We start from the raw sequence: 21,813 nt of genomic DNA, 5'->3' as shown, positions 1-21,813 counted from the left end.
GGTCCAGTAGATCTGCGGGCAGCTCGGCGCCTGGCACGGCTGCGACTAGGCATCCTGAATTGACTGGTCCTGGACTCAATGCCTCCATCATCGAGACAGTCAGTGCGAGGATGCAGCAAGGTCAACCCACGAATGTAAACGTTTTGGGTGAGATCGCGCTGGCGTATAGCGGCCAAGAACAGCGTGTCACCATCAACCTTGATCAGTTCCAGACATTGGAGAAGGTTGCACCAAACCCGGCGTTCATGAAGGATATAGCCGACAAGCCTGGAGAGTACCACGTCGCCCTCACACCAATTCAATCTCGGGCAACGATTGCGTTGAAGTATCAGGCTCATGTTGATGAGGCTAATATGTCTACGTTCTTGCCTATTATTGTTACTCCGATGTGGAAACACAAGGAGGGACAGAGTTTATTGATTGTCACGTACCAAGTGAACCCTATGTTCAAGCGTATGGGCAACGCTGTCAAAGTCCAGGACTTGGTGTTCTTTGCGGGTGTTGAGGGTGTCCAGGCGAGTTCGTGTGATTGTAAGCCGCCCATTGCTGCGTTCAGTACGGAGCGTCAGTTGGCTGCCATGAAGGTCGGTGATGTCACGCTGGAGCATGGTCAGGAGGAGAAGATCCTGGTTAGGTTCGTCACCCAGGGTGTCGCGACGGCAAGTAAGCCTGTCGAGGCACGGTGGAAGATGCAGGCCGAGGAAAGTGTCACGGGGCTTGGCGTGAAGCTCGTTGGATCGCGGGCGAGCAGTGAGGAGGATAGAGATCCCTTTGCTGATGAGGGGTCGGTTACGATGAAGGGGAATGTCGCGGCGGAACTTGTTGATGTGCAGACTGTACGGATGCTTCAAAGTGGGAAGTATGTTGCGTTGTAAGCGTAATGGGTGTATATGGATACATGGTGGTTTGTTTGTGTATGATAAGATATTGGATAGGGGATACAATGATGGTAGTATAGTCGTAATGGTAAGTGTTCTGCCCCGATTACGAATGCGCGCCATCATCCTATCTCAACCTTGAATAGCCCCTCATAACGACCTTCTGCACCCCGATCCCCCCTCCTCCCCCCTCGCCATCCCTTTCCCCCTCCAGCGCCAAAAGCGCATCCTTCATCGTAATCAACCCCTTCGTCTCCTCATACCCCTTTCCCCCCTCCCCCAACCCTCCCTTCTTCGCCGGCGCAAGCTTCCGACGGTTGGCAGAAGAACCGGGGGTGATGGCGCCGGAGGATGTCATCCATGCGTATTTTTTCCCGCGGGAGCCGGACATTGCGGAGGCTGTTGCGTTTGCTAGGCGGGTTTGGGCTTCTTCGTTTACGGGGGTGCCTCTTCCACCCGGCACCAAACTCTTCCGGGGTTTCTTGGGCTTCTCGCCTTCGGTAGTTGGGGTTGCGGTTCCTTCGAGAACGGCTTGTGCTTGTCGGGTTTCTTCTTCTTGTTTTCGGGATTCGAGGAGTACGAGTCGGCGTTCTTCATCTGCGCGTTCTTTGTTTGCCAATGCTGCCAGTGCCCGGGCTTCGGGTGATGGGCCTGGGTTTACAGGGCCGGATGTGCGATGTTTTTCTAGGGCTGCCATGGAAGTGATGAGACTCGATAACCGCTCCTTCACAGCGAGTGCCAGGAGTGCCGGAACGTCTGGGTCGATACTCTTGAGTGCGTGTGCTGTCGCCGTCCCGTTAAGTAAATGAATCATCGGCGTGGAATTCAAGAAATCACTCTGCCGCTCTCGATTCTGCTGTTGATATGCGTAAGGGTTATACTGCTGCTGCTGCATGTACCCACCACCCCCAGGAATCATATTCTGATTCGCGAGCGCCTGCTCTTCGGCTCTGATGTCGATTCCAGCGGTGAAGAGCGCGTCTTGGAATTTGTCTTTGGAGTCGAGGGGATCTTCGGTTTTGGGGGTTTGGGGTGGTGGCATGCCGCGAGGGCCGGCGCCTGGGGTGTGGCCAGCGGGGGGGAAAGCCCAGGGTGCGATATGATGGGGCATACCGCCCGGTGTACCAGGTCCGGGTCCTCCTGCTCGAGGCATACCCATAGGTGGCCCCATCGGTGTTCCCATCGGTGTACCAGGCATGCCTGGCATACCGGGCGCACTCATCTGCTGCGGCGTTCCTACCATATGCTGTCCATGCATAGGCCCTGCTAACGGTGTCCCCGGCGGTAACTGTAAATCCAGCCTTGGCCGCTTGTTTGCTCCTTCGTCTGTCTCGCCTGGGCGTTTTGGTGTCATGGCACTTGCTTGCATCATCATTTGTTGATGGTATTGCATTTGTGGGACGGAGTGCTGGACCTGCTGGGGAGGAGGCGCATATTGCTGTGGTGGAGGCTGTTGTCCTGGGTTCTCTTGTTTGATGACGGGCTCGTTGTTGCCCGTTGTTGCCGACATTTCGCCGGTGTTGCGATGTCGCTAGACGCGTCGGCGGCCGAAGAAAGAGAACTGAAGGTTGAAGAAGCACGTAGAATCGACAGTATGGATAAGCGATTCGGTCCTGACGATAATCGACGGTCTGTACTGGCGATATGAAGCCGATATAGGGGGTGAATGCGCCTTGGAGGTTATGACTGAACTTCGTACCGGTATACGTATACTGGCCGTAGTGCATGAACTTGCATGGCCATACCCGGGTCACCTGAAAACCGCGTGGAGCGACGATTCGAGGCTCGAAAGGACCAGAAGTTGATTTCTTCTACGTCTTTACTATGGTGGGAATCTCTTCTTCCTGCGACAACCCTCGATCCGTATTTGTCAGTAGTGACCTCATGATCATCGCTAAAACGCGGCCTGCGTCGCGAATTCCCGGGACGCTGATTTGAAGCTCATCTCGTCCACAAAAATACTCCACACACAAGATCCCTTGATCCACCATGTTTCGCTCATCAGCACGTATCATCGCATCCAGGCGTGTCGCCCAATCCACTTCCCGTCGCACCTTCGCCTCTGCCTACGCTTCTGAGACCGCATCCGGCTCAATCATCCGAGTAGCCACCACAGCCTTCGTCGCCGGTGCCTTGACCTACATCAGCAGCACCCTCTCCTCCCCTATCCACCTCGAGGACCAAGGTAAAGCTCATGTTGACCCTCCCTACACCAAAGCCCCCGCCGCTTCTGCTGAGAAGAAGCGTCAGGACTCCACCGACACCAAAACCAAAGACGGCGAGAACCGCGCCCAGGAAGGTGGCCCCCAAGTCGTAAGATCAGGACACGAGGAGCAGGGGAAGGGACACGAGGAGACTCGTGCGCATGGCGAGATCCATGACTCTGCTCCTACCGCCTCGGCCGAGAAGAAGAAGCAGGCTGAGAAGGGATCGGGTATCCCCGCCGATGCCGCGAGGAAGGAGAACACCCCCGCTGGAAAGGAGAGTGGCCCGAAGAAGGAGTCTGGACACTCCGGTGACGAGGCATCCGCTCAGGGTCCCACAGGCCACGACGACGCAAAGGAGAAGGCCGACTCTAAGAAGGCCGAGAAGAAGGCCTCCAAGGACGACAAGAAGGAGGACAAGAAGGAGGGTGAGGATTCTTCCCAACAAGGCGCCTTCAACGAAGAAACTGGCGAAATCAACTGGGACTGCCCCTGCCTCGGCGGTATGGCTCACGGACCCTGCGGCCCCGAATTCCGCGAAGCATTCTCCTGCTTCGTATACTCAAAGGAAGAACCCAAGGGAATGGAATGTGTCGACAAGTTCCGTGGTATGCAGGAATGTTTCCGTAAGCACCCCGAGATTTACGGTGAGGAGATTGCGGATGATGAGGAGATGCCTGAGCCGGAGCAGGCGGCCAAGGAGGCTTCGCCGGTGGGCAAGGAGGAGTTAAAGAAGGCAGAGGAGAAGGGCGAGTTGTTTGATGACCACAAGAAGGAGGAGAAGAAGGAGTAAGATGTTGAGCATACGGTGTAGTATGTGTACTATAGGAACGATGTGTACGTATACGTTAGACGGTAAAAATTGATCTTGCCTCTAATACAATTCGAAACGGAAAACAGATTTGTGGGGAGCATAAGGTATGGGATCATCATGGGGGTAGTATGTTGTGAAGTAAGAATAGCGACGAATTGCATGATTACCGTATACCCGTGGAAGACCTAATGAACTGCCGAAAATGAGACGCCAGAACTCCGTAAATCGTCAAATACCTGCGCCAACGACCGAATCTCCCTGGGATGCTCCGTATACAACCGGTCCTTAAATCGCCTACTCGATCTTCATGTATCCCTCATCTTCAGCATCGCTGCTATCCAACATCTCAGCATCAACACCTTCCTCCTCCCTCTCCCTCGCCTCTCTCACCCTTCTTTCCAAAACCCTATCAGCCTTCAGCGTAGCCGACGTCAACTGCTTATCACACCCCGGTACCGGACAATCACACCTCCCCCCATTCTGCCTCAACAAATCCTGAATAGCCTCCTTCGAGAAACTGTGCGGACACACCGTCGACGTAACGGGATCCACAACAAGCGTGAGCGTGAGTGGACACTTGAGGGAGGTCCGGGCATGGGACATAACAAGGTCGTCTTCGGATTCGGATTCGGATTCAGGGTCGTTGAGATCAGCGAACCATCGTTTTGGGCGCGGGAGGGTTTCACCTTCGTGGGAGACGTCCCAGACTCGGCGTTTGAATTCTTTGTAGTGTTCGTTCTCGCCGTATTTCTCCAACGAGGTTTTTTCGTCGTAGTTTTGTTTCGACAGCTCCACCCGATTGAGGAACGTGCGGGAGAGAGAGGTGTTGTGGATTGGGTCATCCGCGGCTGCCCCAGCTCCAAAATCTCGATGAACGTTCTGCAGCGTCGTTCGGTCCCGCTCGACCTGAGCCTGGATATCGATCAACGCCCTCAGCGCCATATCCAACGCCTGCGCAGTCGTCGAGTTCGCCTCGACCTCCTCGCAGTCAACCGCTGTATCAGCAACGTATGTTATAGCCTTCGAGAGATGGTTTGTGAGCATGTGGTATTCATTTGGTAAATTCGAGAGTTTGTGCAGGGTTTGGGGGTCGAGAGGAAAGTGGTCAGGGATGGGTTCGAGAGCGGGTTCGGGAGAACGAGATGGGGAGGCTGAGGCGGGTCGGGGCTGGGAGGAGGGATCAGGTTTGACGATTGGTTGCGTGGTACGGCGTGATGGAGCCATGTTGGAGGCGTTGGAGGGGGATAGGTGAGCGTTGGTGGTGAAGGATCCTGGGAAGACGCGTTTGGTGTACGAACATGCACCCTATGTCGCTTCCCTCAACGCACAGGGAGAAGATACAAAAACTTATATAAGTGAAATAGAAAGACGTTCTACACTCCGTTCATCGCGTTTTCGCAGTCTCCTCCGTCATATTCCACGCCCCTCTCGTAATCAGGCACTTCCAGCAGCGGCCCTCGGGAGTTGGAAAGTCAGGCCGAGTGTCAAACGTGTAACCCCCCAGCCCGCGACGACCCTCCTGAAATGTCATCGAAGCAGACGCCCTTGAGGCCAAACCGAAAGGTCAACGAGACCGCGAAGGATGTCTTTTTCTTCATTCCCAACTTGATTGGTAACTTTTTCTCGTCGCTGCGTCATACCTACGGGATGTATGCTCATCGGGATGTGTGAACAGGATACAGCCGAGTCGTCTTGGCGGGTGCTTCGCTTTACTACATGCCCTTTCATCCCAAGTATTGCACGTGGTTGTACGTTGTGAGTTGCTTGTTGGACGCGTTCGACGGAATGGCTGCCCGGAGATTCAACCAATGTTTGTCGCACAAGCCCTCCCCGAATCTTGTTGTCATGCTGACAATCCTTGGCAATAGGCACCAAGTTCGGAGCTGTTCTCGACATGGTCACGGATCGTTGTACCACCTCTGCGCTTCTCTGCTTCCTCTCTTCCGAGTACCCTAGATTCACCATTCTTTTCCAATCCCTGATATCGTTGGATTTGGCTTCGCACTACATGCACATGTACTCTACCCTTACCACCGGTGGAGAGTCGCACAAGAAGATCCCCAAGGAGGGTAACTGGGTCTTGAGACAGTACTACGGCAACAACGTACGGTTCCCCCCAGTGTCGAAATACGACGCTAACATGAAATCGTACAGTACGTCTTGTTCGCGTTCTGCGCGTGTAACGAGCTCTTCTTCGTCGCTCTTTACCTCTTGTCTTTCCCGCCTCGTTCGCCTCCACGTCTTGGATACCTCATGGGCATGCCTCTTTCCTACCCTTACGTCCTCGCTGCTCTTACCTTCCCCATCTGCGCCGCGAAGCAGATCATTAATTGCGTGCAGATGGCGAATGCGGCAAGGGCTCTTGTGGATGTTGATTTGCAGGACAGGAAGGCCGCTGGTGTCCACGCCAACGACAAGATGATGAAAGACTCGTGAACAGCATACGCCAGTGAAATGAGATTGATGATTAGCGTGAGAAGGATGTAATGAAGCTACGGGCCATTTGCAGGAGGGGATTTCAGACTAGATTCGATTGTTTGACATTCGTTTTTATAATCCGACTTCGATTGAAACTCGGTACACAGGACATTTAAGCATATATTCCGCTCTGTCCCCGCGTTCTAATAAATACACGCTTGCAACGCCAAGTCCCAAAACACCTGCGTGGAATCCCCAACGTTCTGCGGATCAGTGTCAACAACCGAATGAACTGAATAACAATCCCTGAAAGTTTGCATAAGCATAAGCATGACCGAGGATCTCCCTGAAATCCTCATCTCGGAGGTTTCGTCGGATGAGTCCGGAAATGAAGGGGGGAAGAAGTGTGCGCATCTCAAGAAAGGGGTGCGTGTACCGAAGGTGAAACGAGCGTTGGCTGGGTTTACATCTCAGAAAACTGGGAGTCCGGTTTGTTTTTCGTGTGCGGCGGCTGATAAGAATGTGGGGGCACCGGAGGGTGGAGCTGTGTTGTGCTTGACGTGTGCAGTGCCGTTCTGTACGAGGACTGATGCTGGGCATGGTGTTGCGCATTGGGAAGCGACACAGCATCCACTTACGATTAACCTCAATACTGGGGAAGTGTGGTGTTATGCGTGCGACGACGATATAAAACCGAATGGGACGAAGAATGCGGTTATTGCGGAGGTGAAAGCCGTGGTTGAGAAATGGGCACGCAAAATGGAGGAGAAGAGTGAGGAACGTGCGGTCAAGGAGACAAAAACGACAGCAAAGAAGGGAAAGGGGAGTAAGAAAGATGATGCGGGTTTCAAGACACGAAACCCGGGTCTTGTCAACCTCGGCAATACTTGCTACTTCAACTCCGTGTTCCAGGTGATGGCATCCCTATCACCATTACACGAGTTCATCTCTGCGTTTCCCCCGCCATCCTCGACTGGACCTCTAACAGCCGCATTCACCGCGCTTCTTGACGATTTTTACAATAGCAAGAGTACACAGTCCATCTCCCCCGTGGGCCTCATGACCCAAATCGGCAAGAAAGGCGGTTCAACATTCCGTCGAATCGGAGACCAGCAAGATGCCCAAGAGCTGTTGCGCACCTTATTGGAGGGAATGAGGACAGAGGAAATCAAAACATGGACGCAGGAAGAACGGGAATTGGCGCAAAAACAACCGACGGGGAAAACGAGGCCGAAACGGACATTTGTGGATCAGGTTTTCGGGGGTACGCTGGCGAGTATGGTCGTTTGTGATACGTGTAAGAACGTGTCTACCAACTTCGAGGATTTTGGGGAGTTGAGTTTGGGGTGTAAGCCTGTTTTGACACCGGGGATGGTCAAACCACCGCCTGTGCCTTCATTAGGTGGAGGTAGGGCATCTGGGTTTGAAAGTGCGCCTGAGGTGGAGTTGAGCAAGAGTGCGATCGAGGACAGAGAAAAACGGATGCGAAAACGGGATAGACTCAAGGCCGCAATGAGGTTCTCCTCGAGAGATAGAAGGACGAGAAGAGAAAGTAACGAGTCTGCCAAAAGCGGGGGGACGGATCGGAGTCGGTTGTCGATGGATGATGCCAGGCCGGAGTTAACGGCTGTTGTTAGTTCTGCTGATGAGGATGGCGATGATGCCGATGAGGATGCAGGGCTTAGAGGTCGGTTGGCGGGTATGTCACTCGGTCTCGACCGTTCCAAATCTACCTCGCGTCGGAAGAGTTCCACCCGAGCATCCCCCGGGCCCGAACAGAAGAAGGAGGAATGGGGCGCGTACCTCCGAAACCTTGTATCATGGGGTCAGCAAGCATCTGCAACAGCGGGTACGGCGAAGATGAAGAAAGGACAAGTCAGTATTTGGGATTGTATGGAGGAGTTCTTTCAGGTTGAGAAGTTGGAGGGGGGAAATGCCTATGCATGTGAGGAGTGTGGGAAGATTGCTGCGGGGGCGAAGATGGAGGTTCAGCAGGTTGAGGAGGCGGTTGAGATGCGAATTGAGGAAGAGAAGATGGAGGTGGAGGCGCAGAATGATGCAGCGTCGGATACGTCTGATGAGAGTTTCGTGCACGTTGATGTGAGTCCGGCGCCGTCATCGACGAATGGGTCCACGGCGCAATCATACATGACCGCTCCTACGACTGAATCCAACACCACTGCTCCAGCGCCATCGCCACCTTCAGACGAGAAAGAAGAGAAGAAAGAGGAGAAGAAGCCTACGGTTATGCGAACTGCGTATAAGCGCTTCGTCATTGCTACACCACCAAAGGTTCTTACCCTCCACCTCAAGCGCTTCCAGCAAGTCGGCCGTTCTATGCGGAAGATCGACGATTTCGTGGAGTTCGAACACGAGATTGACATCCAGCCGTTCATCGCTCCGGACAGCATGGACAAAACCACGAGCACCGAAGGAGTCAGCACGAAATACAGACTAGTGGGCGTCGTGGTACACATAGGTACGATGTCGGGTGGTCACTACATTTCCTACCAACTCAACCCACGCATCACGTTAGCGGAGGAGGCAGCGAAGAAATCGGTTACGGACGCTCCTTCGGTGGAGGAGAAGCCGAAGGTTTGGGAACATAGACGGTGGTGTTATGCTAGTGATACGAGTGTACGGGCGGCGACTGAAGCGGAGGTACTTGAGGCTAAAGCATACTTGCTGTTCTATGAGAGAATTTAGAATAGGATAATACTATTTGGAGGCTGTGTTTGCTCTCACAGATTTTGATGCGTCCGTTCTTGCCTCGTATCCAAGCTGTCCGTTCTTTGTCTTTAGATCTGTTGGCCATTGCAATTGTGTCCCACGACAAGTTCATGCGTCCCGCTGCGTGATTTCCCGGATTCGGGTGTCAACGTTACAAGGAACCCAACCATTCGGAAATATCACACAGCATCGAGTCTGGAATTGCGAATGCATTCAAAGCCATGACAGCATCTGCGACTTTCTTTAAAAACATCCCTACTCTAGGACATCTCTACCGCCTCGGCCTTCGAGCTTCCAACAGTGAGGATGTCTGCACTGAATCCTACCAGACACATTACTAACAGAACGTCTTTCATAGATCCTCCCTTCAACCCTTCAACCATTCTAAACGACAAAATCTCAATATGGAACGGCGACCTCACCAAAATCAAAACCCATGCAATCGTCCACGCCGGCTCGAGATCCCTCCTCGGCAAACACACCCTCTCCGCAGCACTCTACGACGCCGGCGGTAAACTCCTTCTGGAAGATACCCGCCGCCTAATGGGCGTCAAAATCGCTGAAGCAAAGGTAACACGCGTCCACTACCCTTCTATGTTGATCGCAGCAAATTGGATCATCCACACCTCCGGACCGAGATATTACGACGAGTGGGGTGATGCCGAAGAAGATGCGCCGAGGTTGTTGAAGGAGTGCTATGTGAATTGTATGGAGAAGGCGATGGAGGTTCGGGCTACGAGTATTGCGTTTCCGGCGATCAGTACGGGGAGACTGTATTATCCTATTGATGAGGCAGCGGATGTTGCGTTGGAGGCGGTGAGGGGGATGTTGGAGAAATACGAGGACAAGGTCAGTATCCGGTTAGAAGTATGGGAGTTTTGAGGCTAATGTGAAGTACAGTTCGAGCGCATTGTGTTTTGCTGTTACCGGAATTCGGTTGAAGATGCATACCTGAAAGCTGTATCGAAATACTTCCCCCCGACGGAAGATCAAAGGAACGCAAGTGGAGCCGTTGCAAAGGAAGCTCTGCGCGATGTGAAGGGAAATGAACACCATGGAGACAGGCAGCCTGCGCAATACCGTGGCCGGAGACACCCTAAGGAACACATTTCGCCATTCACCGACTCCGAGGAAAAATAAGAATTGACAATACACACCCTCCTACACCTACTACACCTTATGGTCATGGACCAACTGTCCATCCCTCCCCTCCCTCCAATCCCCACTCTTCCCGCCCCTCTTCTCCACGACCCTCATCCCATCGACCCTCATCCCCCGATCCACAGCCTTACACATATCATACACTGTCAACGCCGCATTACTACACCCCACCAAAGCCTCCATCTCGACCCCTGTCTGTCCACGACACTCGACCGTACATTCAACCTCAACCTGATCCGTCGACCCAGACACCGGGAGCAAGGTGACGGAGACCTTTGAAATAGGGATGTTGTGGCAGAGGGGGATTAGGTCTGCTGTCCGTTTTGTTGCCATAATTCCTGCGATTCGGGCAGTGGCGAGGACGTCGCCCTTTTTGAGGGAGTTGGAGGTGATGAGGGCGAGAGTTTGGGGGCTTGTGAAGGTGATTGTTGCGCGGGCTGTTGCGATGCGTTTGGTTTCTTGCTTGTCGCCGACGTTGACCATGTGAGCGTGTCCCGCCTCGTTGACATGTGTGAGCTTCTCGCCTGCTGGTGGTGGCGGTTGCTTCGTAGAATATGCCCTCGCAAATGAAAGAGCCGGTGTAAATGGTAAATATGTTAATCCCACGGGTATATATGCCGAGAATGCTGTAAAAGAACTCCTCAAACGCCTTTCAAACTGTAGTTTCGTCTTCCTCATCCCATCTAAAACCACCCATACGTTAGCACTTGACTTCGCTCTGCGAGGACACGGACATACAAAATGAATGACTAACCCCCAATCAAAATCATCGGTCTGTTCTTCATGTGCTCCAGGTTCCCGATTCCGGCGTGTTGCTTGTGTTTGCGCTTGACTGCCATGCCGATCGTTTCTAGTAGCTTGTCTTCGGTGATGTCTGGTTGGCGGAGGAGGTCCCGAAGGCTGACTTCGGCGTTGCCGAAGAGGCAGACTTTGAGGTTTCCGTCGGAGGTTATCCGTAGTCTGTTGCAGGTTCCGCAGAAGTGATTTGTCATACTCGTGATGAACCCAATGCGACCTGCGAAGCCGGGAACGCGGTAGGTCTTGGAGGTGTCGTTCTCGTGATCCTTGACTTTCTCGAATGTAGGGTACTCCGCCTGGATCCTCTCCAACATCTCCTGGTAGGACAGCATCTTTTCCTTATTCCAACGGTTGCCGTCGAAGGGCATGTACTCAATGAACCGGACCTCCACGGGCTTGTCCTTCGTCATAGCGACAAAATCCAGGATCTCGGCATCATTTACATTCCGGATAACCACCGAATTGATCTTCAGCGGCTGTACTCCCAACGCAAGTGCCGTATCGATACACTTCAACACAGCCTCCAACCCCTTCCGTCGCGCCATCATCTGGTACTTGAACGGATCCAGCGTATCCAACGACAAATTCAAATGCGTCAACCCGCCCTTCACCAACGCCGGCAGCTTCCTAGCCAACGCAATCCCATTTGACGTCATCGCCAACTCCTTCAACCCCTTCTCCTTCAACCTCCCCAAGCGCTCCACCAACTGGACAATATCCTTCCTCACGGTCGGCTCCCCACCTGTCAACCTGATCTTCGTAACCCCCTGCCCCACAAACACCTCCGCGATCTTCAGAATCTCATCCGTGGTCAGTAGATGCTCCGGAGGGGATAGCTCGACGCCTTCTTCGGGCATGCAATAAGTACAGCGGAGGTTGCATTTCTCGGTGATGGAGATGCGGAGGTAGGTGTGTTGACGGCTGTGGTTGTCGGTTAGGAAGGCGGAGAAGGGAAGGGCGTCTTTGATCAGAGGCTTCGGTGAGCGTGTATGCTCGAAGGATTGAGCTGGGAGCGCGATGGGAGGGAGAGTGAATGATTCCGCCGTTGCCGCAGCAGCCGAGTGATGCCGCAGACCACCCACTTTTACGGCATTCCTCGCAGTGATCCGTCTCGCACTTCTTGTCAACATCGTCCTTGATCTCGTCTGTAGCATTTTTGACTCAGTCGTCGATGTTCTCGAGGATAAATGCTGCTGACAACAATGCTTCGATGATTCGGCGACTCCCGCGGGCCGTTGCACCAAACCTCGAGATACGGCGGGGGCGCATCATGTGGCGCGGGTTGGACGGCGGTCGACGGCTAAAGCGGCCAATACGGAGGGTGATGGGATGAGCTGAGATAAGATACCTGAGAATTCAACCGACTGGAAAGCGAATGTTAATCCGTAGTCTTGATACTGAATTCGGAATCGCGACATCTACGCCTTGACGTTACTGTACATCACTTTCCCCGGGCTCGGTGCACTTCCACATCCAATTCCCATGGCCTCATCTCAAGTAATTACCAATTTTTCCTTTACTGGCACCCTGCAAGTGCTAACAAACTACACATTTTAGAGCTTCACAATGTTATACTTTGCTTCCTCGCGCGACGCCGCTTCAGGCCTCTCATCAGAGTCAATCCCCCTCCCAGCAGGCACGGACTCTATCACAGTGAAAGAGGCGGTCAAACTCATCATTGAGCGCCACGGCGAGAAGATGGAGAAAGTTATAAATACAGCTGGGCTTGCGGTAAATGTGGAGTATGTTGATCTGGAGGAGGAGTTGGCTGGGAAGGCAGAGACGAGGGTTAAGGCTGGGGATGAAGTTGCGGTAATTCCGCCTGTGAGTGGAGGGTAGATCTCATGAGAACAAGGTATGGAGGGAACATAGATTGGGTTTTGCTCGGGAACCTATGGAATGTGAAAGAAAGCACCACAGGTTAAATATCCCAGACTGGTACCGGGATGTGCATGAACGTAGATATCCCGGGTTCTCGTATATGAAGGGGCATTACAAGGTCATTCATTATATGGGTATAAATGGTAGCGATTACGATTATAGCGACAGTACCCGTCCTGATCCCTGTCTGTCTCCGTCCTTCCCGTCCTCCAGATCCAAGATCATTCCTAGCCGTAAGTGCAACAAACCCGACAAAAATCCTCAGTTCCACCTCCTAGTAATCGTTCAAAACCGTAGCCTTCATCACATCATCCAGTCCACCACCAAAGCCTGCAATCGGCGGACTCAAACTCCCATTGCCCTGCAACCCCGGCTGGACAGTGGTAACACCGGTACCCCCCTCCCCACCCCCCGAACTCGGCATAAAAATAACCTTCGCCCCCGCCGTCTTCGCCATAGCCTGCATCGTCTCCAAATACCTAATCTGCATTGCCGCACTACTACTCAAAATATCCGCACTCTGCCTCATCAACTTTGCCGCCTCCACCTCCGCTTTCGCCGTAATGATCTTACTCTCTCCGATTCTCTTTGATTGTGCGGCCATAGAGAGGGAAGCTTGGAGATCTGTGGAGAATTCGATGTCTTTGATGAGGATGGATTCGACTTTTACGCCCCAGGTTGAGGCTACGTGGGCGATTATTTCTTCGATGGAGAGGGCGATTTCTTCGCGGCGTTCGATCACGTCTTGGAGGACTCTGGCGCCCAACACGTCCCTGAGGGTGGTTTGCGTACGCTCGATCAACGCCTGCCTCACATTCGCAATGCCAAACGCGGCGCGATGGGGTGAGATAATGTGGTAATACATCACCGAGTTGATCACGACATTCACGTTATCTTTCGTCATGCAGATTTGACGCGGGACCTCGACGACTTGGATTTTGATGTCGACTTGGAAGAGCTTCTCGGAGAAGGGGTTAATCTTGCTGAGGCCAGGGTCGACGGCGCGGTGGAAGCGACCGAATTTCGTGATGAGGCCGACGTTGCCTTGTTGAACTTCCTACGTGACAATTGTCCGTCAGCATTCATCCCCGCAAAGACGGTTGTGTAGATGGAGAGAAGAGGGCAGAGGCGCAATACCTTGTAGGGATTCGGACAACAAAAACACCCAGGAATACTCCCACAAGTCCCAAAGAAACTCCCAAGCGTATTAATCATCCTCGGATAAAACCCCAAATTGGAATCGTCCTCCCCTTCAAGAGTCTGCGCATAGCTCGGCTGCAACTCAGACTTCTTAGGAGGCTGAACCTCGATGAAGCCGCCGGCGGCGCCAGTACCAGAGGCGGAGGGGAGGGTGCGGCGGTTCATGAGTTCTTCGTTGTAGTCGTCGGAGGTAGACATTGCGCTTTACTTGTCCTTAGACTTTCTGTCGCAACTCCAATCGCAACAGCGCACCCTTCCCTTTTTGTACTGCCCGGCCCGTCCTTCATTAAGATCTCGATTTCAGGATCTTCATATGGAGGATCACATGTCCACTTGACCCTTGACTTAACATTTGGGCAAGACTTGGCGATGATCGCGCGCGCGTGTTGCGATGGGGCGGAGTCGCAGTTGTCGGAAATGCACGGCTATAGCAGCTGGGGGTTCACTTTAGCTGTAACTGGATACGTCGGGAAGGAGCAGCTGCTGTATGATATTGGGTATTGGTAAACCCAAAGATTACTCACCTCATCTAGGGCCTCGTACTTTAGACTGGTGATGAGGTGTGGCTCGGGAGGTATGTCTATGTGATCAAGCGTCACACCGGGATAGAGGACGAGATACTCCTCGTAAGTTTGAAAACGTTCAAAGTCATTGGCTTCCGTCTCCGCGACGAGATATGTCAATTCTGGCACTGACTGTACAACAAATCTTAGGTGAGTGGGTAGGGGTGCCTATGTACTTGTAGTAGTAGTTCAGCACCGCTCGGTTTGTCAAGAGGTTTGGGGCACTCAAACGTAACCAGACGTTTCCAACTCACCGTTCCGCAAGTCGATATTTCCCACGCCGCCCTTGCAACCGCACGCGCGCGCACTCATCACTGGCAGTTTGCACCAGACCTTCCTCGCTTCCAACCCGCTATATAGTGTTATCATAGCTTGCGATTCCCTATACTTTCTGTATGCAAAATGATTGATAGGACGATACGTAGCCGAGGGCATGACCGAACCTTTAATATGTCGTCTGAGGAATCGTTGGGATGGAAGAGATTACATAGCATGGAGGTGATGGGGTGACGTCAATCCGTGGATGGGAATGGGATGCGTTGTAACATGAGTTCCTCGAGGAGTCATCTCGAGAACTGGATGATCCGGCAGGGTCGACGTCGACGTCAGGTGCAGTGGCAAATGCCGAACCGTCGGCACTCTCGAGCCCCTCAGCGGACCGCCTTCATTTATTGTCGTTATGCACACCTGTCACACGCCGCACTCCAGTCGAGCACGCACGACCCGTGTTTTGTGCCCTCCTCGACAGGATCTGGCTGGAGTACACAGCCTCCGCGGTCCGATTTCTCTCCCTTGAGTGCCCGGATCGAGAATGTAAAGATCGAGCCGCTTACCCGCTTACGGACGCGGGGCTGCCATGCGACCTCAATTGGGCCGAGAAAACCTACGGACCTGTCCATCTCCTGACTCATCTTCCATATGCCTCGATCTCCTAAGCATGCCAATTCCCTGTTTAACAAGTCCTGATCATGTGCACATGCCCCACCAACGTGCGCCCATCGCCGGTTACGGCAGCTGGATCAAACCCCCGTCGGCCAAACTCCCAAGCCTCGAAAGCCCCGACGAAACCCCGTGATCTACCAAGGCCAGCCAATCCTCCATAACGTATCGATATCGCAGCTGCGGCCGAGCGTCATATGGCGCTTCTGCAGGCGTGGTCAGGTGTCCGACGCACACAAAGCGAGGACAGAGTGCGCGCCAGCCGCCAACCCCCACAATGTATGGCCCGCGCCTCGGGCTTGTTAAGGGGTGTCTAGCTTTCTCGAGACGTTGAAAGGGAGGGTGAGAGTGACTCATGGGGCATCTTGTTTGTTTTGGGTTGTTCGGCTGGGAGCCCGAGGAGGATCAGCTGCTGAGCTTCGAGGTCCACGTCGAAGGCAATCGAGCGATCGAGGCAGTTGTTTGCAAGGGTTAGAGGAGGGTAATCAAAGCGCATGACTTATGAACTAGGCCGTCGACATCGCGATCCGAGCACAGTACGATTCACAAGGCTGCCGATACTACACTCCTGCAATGTATTATTACCCCCACCGCTCGAGACCGAGACCCAGACTTGGACCGAGACCAAACTCGAGGCATATCCAATTACATGTACAGAACTAGCCAACGTAAGCGTTAACCGTCGGGCCCGTGCCGTGCACTAGAGGCCCTGCAATGTTGGCTCGAGGGGTGCGCCATCAGCCCCGGCGGTGAATACCGAGAAAGGGGATCGTTGTCCCTGTTACGTCGAGCTACAGTAGCTGGAGTTGTCTCGCAGCGGGGCATAGCATCCGAGCCACATGTACCCATTTTGAGGGGTTCAGAACAATGCCGATCTGGTCTTGTCGATAGCGATGGTGTCACCTGCCTTCGCAGAGCTCGGCCTCGAGGCGCGGGCTTGGCCGAGGGCCGACGTAACCGGGTCCTTTATCCAGGGCGAACCTCCCACCCAGTATGCTACAAACAAACGCAACTGCTCCCTTCTACGTTTTCCATTGGGTTCTTCACGTCCCAGCTTGCTCTGATTCAGCCGTCGTCATTGGGCGCTTCACGCATTGACCGCATTGCCCGCTTTGCCCGACCCCGGTCTCACCACAATCAATTAACACCTGAGCGCTGGCTGCCGCTTCCACCGAGGCTTGCCTTAACCTTGGCCACCGGACCCGACCATCATCCCAACCATACACCTCGACCGCACCCCCCGCTCCTCGAGGTCTCTGCGATAACAACACCAACAACGCTCTTCTCCTCGATCAATCCTCCGTCAAACCTCTCGATCTGCTTACTATCTACAACAAACGATAACGACAACGATGTTGGCCTCTCGTGCCTCGATTGCTCGGACTCCTGAGCGACTTGATCCGCCGTCCCGCAGAGTCACACGCCCATCCAACTCAGCAGCCTCGTTCAACTACAAGTCACACTCCCCCCAGCAAAACAATCGAATTCCCCAAATCATCACCCCCTCGGGCGACGCCGACGAAATCCTCTACGACATCCACCGTCCCACCGGTCCCAACGCTCCCTATGCCGAGAGGATATCTGGGGTGGTGAAACAGATCAAGAAGGCCAAGTATGCCACCTCCGTGGACGATCGCGGTTATCTCTCTGGTGAGTCACTCTCCTGCAACCCCTACCAGTCCAATTGAACTTGAGCTAATTGTATGCTACCCCTACAGTCTTCGAATACCCACTCAAAGATCATGCGGTCATGTGGGACTATACGTCCGGCTACATCCACCTCACCGGAATCTGGAAAGGCCTCGGAAACCAGAAAGCAGACGTCGTCAAACTCCTCGAGAACCACCCCGAACTCCAAGGTCTGATCGTTCGTATCAGAGGCGGGTATCTCAAGATTCAGGGGACTTGGGTGCCATTCGACGTCGCGAAACGTTTGGCTGAGCGTACATGCTATGAGATTCGGTATACTTTGGTTCCGATATTTGGCCCGGACTTTCCGGATACGTGTTTGACGCCTGATCACGCTGGGTATGGAACTCTCACGCTCGACGATAGCGCGCTTAAGAAGCGTAGAAGAAGGTCGAGTCAGCCTGGTGGTGCGAACAAAGCGCCTCGTCTGATTGCTCCGAAGAATGTCCCTGATGCCGTCATTGAGGACAATGATGCCGATCGTGTACCGGAGAAGCCTCGCCTTGTCCCGGCTGATAGGAAGACGAAGAAGCGGTCTCGCTACGAGGAGTTGACAGAGCTCGCCGACGCAGCTACCGCCAAGAGGGTCAAGTATACCTACGTGACCCCGCCTCCTCTTCCGGAGACCATCGCACTCGAGGTGGAGATCTACACCACAGATGATTTGATCCAGCTCCTCTCCGCCTCACGCTCGCTGCAGCTACTCTCGGCTGGTCCGACAGTGCGCTGGTCATACGACCAACCACGAGGCGGTGAATTCGAATACCTTGGCCGGCGCTGGCGCTGGGACGGCGAGAAGACACTCACCGACATCGCCTCTGCCTCACCCGCTCTTTCCTCCTCTTCCTTCGATCCCTTGGACAACGTCCTCCCCGCCGACGATGTCGCAATCTCATCCGCCTCCGAGGCTGAAGACGATGAAGTCCCAATTGAAGTGCCGGAGCTTGTCGCTAGTGGTGGCGTAGAGAGTTCGCCGAGTGTGAGGAGTGAGTTGGAGATTATTACGCCGCCTCCTGTTCACGCTGTTCCTGTCCAGGTTCAGGGACATGGGTATGGACTTGGGGTTATGTCCATTGGTGGTATTATGGCTGCCCCGGCTGAGGCGGCGAAGCCTGCTCAGTCTGGATTTAGGCTGCCTGGTGGCATCGATGTTGTGAATTGGTGATTGTCTACGGTTAGGATGCGTGGGATTATGTTCTATATTCTCTGGTTTCTGGTTATTGTCGGTTCTGGTTTCTGGTTGGAGTGATTGGTTTAATACTGGTGCTGGTGATTTCATGTGGGTTTGGTTTGGTTTATGTTACGGACTTGTGTGGTGTTCTTCTTCTCTCGTTTGTTTATTCCGTTCAGTCGGTTGGTTGGTTATACCTTCATATCAATACCCTCGGTTATGTTGCTTTCGTGTTAGGTCTTGACTCGGTTCTGTGTATTCCTCAGGTTAGTATAGTTAGTGGATCAATTTCAATTCCAGATACATCATGGGTACGTCTCGTAGTTTTATGAGGAAGCTGGACCGTGCGTGTACGACGTCGTACCCCAGGGCACGTCACGCCAATCCCGAACATCACGACGACAACCTTAACAAAGATAGTGATAACACAATGTCCAGCTCCGATCCATCAAAAGAAGAGTTGAAGGCAAGGATCGCTGAGTTGGAACGCGAACTGGAGGAGTTCAAGAGTGCTGCTGCCTCTTCCGCTCCTCCTGCTCCTGCTCCAACTACAACCACAACGCCGAACGGATCCTACGAAGATAGCAATGACTTCAAGCTCAGCCTCCCCGAATACCTCCGCTACGGCCGCCAACTCCTCCTTCCGCCTCTTGGCCTCTCTGGCCAGCTCCGTCTCAAACAATCCTCTGTCCTCGTAATCGGAGCTGGTGGTCTCGGTTCTCCAGCGCTGATGTATCTTGTGGGCTCGGGGGTGGGGACGGTAGGGGTTGTGGATGGGGATGTGGTTGATGTTAGCAACCTACATCGGCAGGTTATGTACGGGGGTTGTGAGGGCAAGGCGAAGGTTGAGGGTGCACGAGAGTATCTCAAGCGGTATGTCCATATCCTAGTGCTTGTGAAGGTCGATGTGCTAATAGTCAGGATTAGGTTAAACCCAAATGTCAACCTCGTCATCTACGAAGAACATCTCACCCCTAATAACTCCCTCGACACCCTCGCCCCCTACGATCTAATCTTAGACTGCACCGACACCCCCCTAACCCGCTACCTCATCTCCGACACCTGTGTTCTCCTCAACCGGAAACCCCTCATTTCTGCCTCGGCCCTCAAACTCGAAGGAACTCTGACGCATTTTCTCAAAGGGAAGGAGGGCCCGTGCTATCGGTGTATCTTCCCGAGGGCACCAGTTGGGGTAGAAACATGTGGGGATAGTGGGGTGTTGGGGCCTGTAGTGGGCGTGATGGGTGTTTTGCAGGCTTTGGAGGCTATCAAATTCCTCGGATTGGGAGAGAAAGACAGAAAAGAGCAAGAACAAGAGGGAACGAAGATGTTGCTGTTTGGGGCGTGGCCGGAGATGACGTGGAGGTCTATCAAGATGAGGCCAAGGAAGAAGGATTGTGTGGTTTGTGGAGAGAATCCCACTATCACTCTCGAAGTTTTCCGGAAGGGGGAAGTGGATTATGGGGCGTTTTGTGGGGGTGTGGGCTTACACGACGGGGAGAGGTTAAGGAGAGAGGAGAGGGTCAAGGTGCAAGAGCTCAAGGAGGCGCTAGACAAGGGAAGGGCACTTGTGGTGGATGTGAGGGATGAGACACAATATGGGATCACCGCACTCCCAAACTCGTTCAATGTTCCACTCCGGACTCTCCAGCAAGACCCAGATGATCTTCCAGCAGTACTTCAGGAGGCGGGGCAGGGGCAGGGGCAGGGGCAGGAAGGAAAGGAGATTTTTGTGGTGTGTAGGTACGGGAATGACTCGCAAACTGCTACAAGGATACTGAAGGAGGGGTGGGAGAGGGAAGGTCAGGGGTTTGTGGTTAGGGATGTTATTGGGGGTTTGGATGCTTGGAGCCGGGAGGTTGACGGGGAGTTTCCAAGGTATTAGAGTTAGATTTAGAAATTACAGATCGGCACTAGAGATCGGCTGAGCAACTTTATCTCTCAACACGAACGGCGATACGTCCTTTCGAACTCACGAATCACGTCTCGTCCATGGCCTGGGAAATCTAGCAGCTGAACCCTAAGGCGTAGTACTTAATTTCCAATCTTAGGATTCTAGGACACGGCACCTTTTTGTTGAGGAGGACTATGGCAGGCTGTCTAGAACAGTCTGCTTGAACTCCTCCTCTGAAATACCTGCTCCCAGTGCAAGTAGGCATAAATCCCTGATCTGGCTCCTCACATGATTCGTAACCACCCTCTTCATTTTCCCTCCATCCACCGCATCCTTCTGTTCTGGCTCTTGCTCCTGAGCAGATACCTTTGTATTCGTTGTAGGCGTTGAAGCCGGATGGTTAACGGTCGGTACAGCCAGCCAGTCATCTTCCGCCGCAGGCGCCGATTTTGACTGCTCCACACCCTCCATGCCTTGACCGCCTTCGCCGATCTGAGATTCAATCTGATCGTATTGTCTGTAATACGTGTCCTCATCTTGAGTGGCTGGCGTCCCGGTCTCCAGCGCCGGTGTCTTAGCTTTTGGTTCAGGAAGTTCCTGAAGAGGTTCGCCCGTAACCGCGTTGTACTGATCCCAGTAATCGTCATCTTCTTCATCTTCAGCTGTCTTTTCTTCTGTCGGTGCTTGCTTGTCCTCGACCTGTTTGCATCGTCAGTAAAATCCTTATAACCGATCGTGTATCGCGAAACAAACCTTCCCCTCCTTCTCCTCCCTAAACCTTCTCTCCGCCTCCTCAACCGTAGGATAAAACTCCGCAGCCTCAAGCCACTCCTTAACCTCCTCTCTCCCTGGCAAGGGCAAAATATCATGCAACTTCCACCCACCAACCCGATCCTCATCCTCCTCAAGCCCAACCCACATCCATACCATCTCTACCCCCATCACAGGCAAAACACAGCTCCCCACCAACGATTGCTCATCAAACCTCCTCACACCCCTCCACTTCAATCCTTGTATCGCTCGTTCCTGGCCTCCTAGAGATACGTCAATATTCTGGAACGGAAGGATTAGGTCGAGGGCTTGGTCAGGTGGGAGCCAGGAGATTGCACCCGCCCAGTTTTTGCCGCGGCCGAGGGAAAGGAGTTGGACGCGGTGTTTGGTCATTGGGGAGAGGAGGGAGAGGATGTAGGCGTCGGCGCGGGCGGCGGGGGGGAAGAGGGTTAGGCGTTGGACGAGGAAGTCGGAGGGTTCGGTGGGTTGGAGGGATGTTAAGGTTGACATTGTGTTGATGAGATCAAATGGATGCGTATGTGTTGGATGCAGTTTTGTGCGGAATTTCGAGTTGAGGGCGATGACTGCGGTGGCTTGATCTGCCGAAATCGGCTGCCGAAGGGAGGGAAAGTGCCGCATTTGACAGGCTACGTTACACGGGCACGTTCAGACGACGGCTCCGAGGGTGGCCTGCTCGAACTC

General features: G+C 53.5%; 13 protein-coding genes across 13 annotated transcripts in view; 8 read left to right on the top strand and 5 right to left on the bottom strand.

The window, feature by feature from the left end:
- Nucleotides 1–858, top strand: part of SAICODRAFT_205910 (uncharacterized protein) — a 3,786-nt gene extending 2,928 nt beyond the window's left edge. Inside the window, exon 5 of the mRNA XM_019166289.1 lies at nucleotides 715–858. Within this exon, the coding sequence (XP_019025900.1) occupies nucleotides 715–754 (40 nt within the window). The 3' untranslated portion in view covers nucleotides 755–858. The remainder of the gene's footprint in view (nucleotides 1–714) is intronic.
- An 81-nt stretch (nucleotides 859–939) lies between these two features.
- On the bottom strand, nucleotides 940–2,709 carry SAICODRAFT_17774 (uncharacterized protein). The gene has a single exon (XM_019165860.1). The coding sequence runs from the start codon at nucleotides 2,386–2,388 to the stop codon at nucleotides 1,006–1,008; it is 1,383 nt and encodes a 460-aa protein (XP_019025899.1). The 5' UTR covers nucleotides 2,389–2,709; the 3' UTR covers nucleotides 940–1,005.
- An 842-nt stretch (nucleotides 2,710–3,551) lies between these two features.
- Nucleotides 3,552–3,734, top strand: SAICODRAFT_41977 (uncharacterized protein; the record flags this gene model as incomplete). Its single annotated transcript, XM_019168681.1, has 1 exon — nucleotides 3,552–3,734. A coding segment is annotated over one exon (183 nt), but the record flags the coding sequence as incomplete, so codon positions are not given.
- A 268-nt stretch (nucleotides 3,735–4,002) lies between these two features.
- SAICODRAFT_205922 (uncharacterized protein) lies at nucleotides 4,003–5,169 on the bottom strand. Its single transcript, XM_019166291.1, has one exon. The coding sequence runs from the start codon at nucleotides 5,118–5,120 to the stop codon at nucleotides 4,191–4,193; it is 930 nt and encodes a 309-aa protein (XP_019025897.1). The 5' UTR covers nucleotides 5,121–5,169; the 3' UTR covers nucleotides 4,003–4,190.
- A 214-nt stretch (nucleotides 5,170–5,383) lies between these two features.
- On the top strand, nucleotides 5,384–6,515 carry SAICODRAFT_89737 (CDP-diacylglycerol-inositol 3-phosphatidyltransferase). The gene is made up of 4 exons (XM_019171650.1): nucleotides 5,384–5,508; nucleotides 5,572–5,706; nucleotides 5,765–6,000; nucleotides 6,051–6,515. Exons 1-4 carry the CDS (start codon nucleotides 5,421–5,423, stop codon nucleotides 6,330–6,332), a joined length of 741 nt encoding a protein of 246 aa, XP_019025896.1. The 5' UTR covers nucleotides 5,384–5,420; the 3' UTR covers nucleotides 6,333–6,515.
- A 505-nt stretch (nucleotides 6,516–7,020) lies between these two features.
- Nucleotides 7,021–9,022, top strand: SAICODRAFT_29429 (cysteine proteinase; the record flags this gene model as incomplete). The annotated part of the gene is made up of 1 exon (XM_019167409.1): nucleotides 7,021–9,022. Exon 1 carries the CDS (start codon nucleotides 7,074–7,076, stop codon nucleotides 9,018–9,020), a length of 1,947 nt encoding a protein of 648 aa, XP_019025895.1. The 5' UTR covers nucleotides 7,021–7,073.
- A 193-nt stretch (nucleotides 9,023–9,215) lies between these two features.
- Nucleotides 9,216–10,296, top strand: SAICODRAFT_29428 (macro domain-like protein). Its single transcript, XM_019167408.1, has 3 exons — nucleotides 9,216–9,344; nucleotides 9,403–9,893; nucleotides 9,945–10,296. Exons 1-3 carry the CDS (start codon nucleotides 9,266–9,268, stop codon nucleotides 10,182–10,184), a joined length of 810 nt encoding a protein of 269 aa, XP_019025894.1. The 5' UTR covers nucleotides 9,216–9,265; the 3' UTR covers nucleotides 10,185–10,296.
- SAICODRAFT_5972 (molybdenum cofactor biosynthesis prote) lies at nucleotides 10,215–12,157 on the bottom strand (the record flags this gene model as incomplete). Its single annotated transcript, XM_019169705.1, has 2 exons — nucleotides 10,215–10,888; nucleotides 10,960–12,157. 2 exons carry the CDS (start codon nucleotides 12,155–12,157, stop codon nucleotides 10,215–10,217), a joined length of 1,872 nt encoding a protein of 623 aa, XP_019025893.1.
- Nucleotides 12,158–12,485: 328 nt separating this feature from the next.
- Nucleotides 12,486–12,842, top strand: SAICODRAFT_5971 (uncharacterized protein; the record flags this gene model as incomplete). The annotated part of the gene is made up of 2 exons (XM_019169702.1): nucleotides 12,486–12,500; nucleotides 12,561–12,842. The coding sequence occupies 2 exons, from the start codon at nucleotides 12,486–12,488 to the stop codon at nucleotides 12,840–12,842; spliced, it is 297 nt and encodes a 98-aa protein (XP_019025892.1).
- Nucleotides 12,843–13,158: 316 nt separating this feature from the next.
- SAICODRAFT_54277 (stomatin family protein) lies at nucleotides 13,159–14,249 on the bottom strand (the record flags this gene model as incomplete). Its single annotated transcript, XM_019169278.1, has 2 exons — nucleotides 13,159–13,941; nucleotides 14,022–14,249. The coding sequence occupies 2 exons, from the start codon at nucleotides 14,247–14,249 to the stop codon at nucleotides 13,159–13,161; spliced, it is 1,011 nt and encodes a 336-aa protein (XP_019025891.1).
- Nucleotides 14,250–16,938: 2,689 nt separating this feature from the next.
- SAICODRAFT_54207 (DNA-binding domain of Mlu1-box binding protein MBP1) lies at nucleotides 16,939–17,573 on the top strand (the record flags this gene model as incomplete). Its single annotated transcript, XM_019169272.1, has 2 exons — nucleotides 16,939–17,236; nucleotides 17,305–17,573. Coding segments are annotated over 2 exons (567 nt in total), but the record flags the coding sequence as incomplete, so codon positions are not given.
- Nucleotides 17,574–18,863: 1,290 nt separating this feature from the next.
- Nucleotides 18,864–20,418, top strand: SAICODRAFT_89723 (uncharacterized protein). The gene is made up of 2 exons (XM_019171649.1): nucleotides 18,864–19,319; nucleotides 19,374–20,418. The coding sequence occupies exons 1-2, from the start codon at nucleotides 18,877–18,879 to the stop codon at nucleotides 20,329–20,331; spliced, it is 1,401 nt and encodes a 466-aa protein (XP_019025889.1). The 5' UTR covers nucleotides 18,864–18,876; the 3' UTR covers nucleotides 20,332–20,418.
- A 114-nt stretch (nucleotides 20,419–20,532) lies between these two features.
- SAICODRAFT_24018 (uncharacterized protein) lies at nucleotides 20,533–21,621 on the bottom strand (the record flags this gene model as incomplete). The annotated part of the gene is made up of 2 exons (XM_019166748.1): nucleotides 20,533–21,039; nucleotides 21,094–21,621. 2 exons carry the CDS (start codon nucleotides 21,619–21,621, stop codon nucleotides 20,533–20,535), a joined length of 1,035 nt encoding a protein of 344 aa, XP_019025888.1.
- Between the last annotated feature and the right edge of the window lie 192 nt (nucleotides 21,622–21,813).

Source organism: Saitoella complicata (genome assembly GCF_001661265.1).
Source record: "Saitoella complicata NRRL Y-17804 unplaced genomic scaffold SAICOscaffold_5, whole genome shotgun sequence".
NCBI classification, from domain to species: domain Eukaryota; kingdom Fungi; phylum Ascomycota; class Saitoellomycetes; order Saitoellales; family Saitoellaceae; genus Saitoella; species Saitoella complicata.
Note: the sequence above shows the minus strand (reverse complement) of the source record. Positions and strands in the feature narration are given on the sequence as shown.

What these genes read in the sequence shown, in the direction of transcription:
- SAICODRAFT_17774 (XM_019165860.1), bottom strand. Translation starts at nt 2,388, where the DNA reads ATGTCGGCAACAACGGGCAACAACGAGCCCGTCATCAAACAAGAGAAC.
- SAICODRAFT_205922 (XM_019166291.1), bottom strand. Translation starts at nt 5,120, where the DNA reads ATGGCTCCATCACGCCGTACCACGCAACCAATCGTCAAACCTGATCCC.
- SAICODRAFT_89737 (XM_019171650.1), top strand. Translation starts at nt 5,421, where the DNA reads ATGTCATCGAAGCAGACGCCCTTGAGGCCAAACCGAAAGGTCAACGAG. An exon ending in TGCCCGGAGATTCAACCAAT is followed by an intron (nt 5,707 to 5,764) that starts GTTTGTCGCACA and finishes CCTTGGCAATAG; the next exon opens with GCACCAAGTTCGGAGCTGTT. An exon ending in GACAGTACTACGGCAACAAC is followed by an intron (nt 6,001 to 6,050) that starts GTACGGTTCCCC and finishes GAAATCGTACAG; the next exon opens with TACGTCTTGTTCGCGTTCTG.
- SAICODRAFT_29428 (XM_019167408.1), top strand. Translation starts at nt 9,266, where the DNA reads ATGACAGCATCTGCGACTTTCTTTAAAAACATCCCTACTCTAGGACAT. An exon ending in CGGCCTTCGAGCTTCCAACA is followed by an intron (nt 9,345 to 9,402) that starts GTGAGGATGTCT and finishes CGTCTTTCATAG; the next exon opens with ATCCTCCCTTCAACCCTTCA. An exon ending in TGGAGAAATACGAGGACAAG is followed by an intron (nt 9,894 to 9,944) that starts GTCAGTATCCGG and finishes TGTGAAGTACAG; the next exon opens with TTCGAGCGCATTGTGTTTTG.
- SAICODRAFT_89723 (XM_019171649.1), top strand. Translation starts at nt 18,877, where the DNA reads ATGTCCAGCTCCGATCCATCAAAAGAAGAGTTGAAGGCAAGGATCGCT. An exon ending in GCACGAGAGTATCTCAAGCG is followed by an intron (nt 19,320 to 19,373) that starts GTATGTCCATAT and finishes AGTCAGGATTAG; the next exon opens with GTTAAACCCAAATGTCAACC.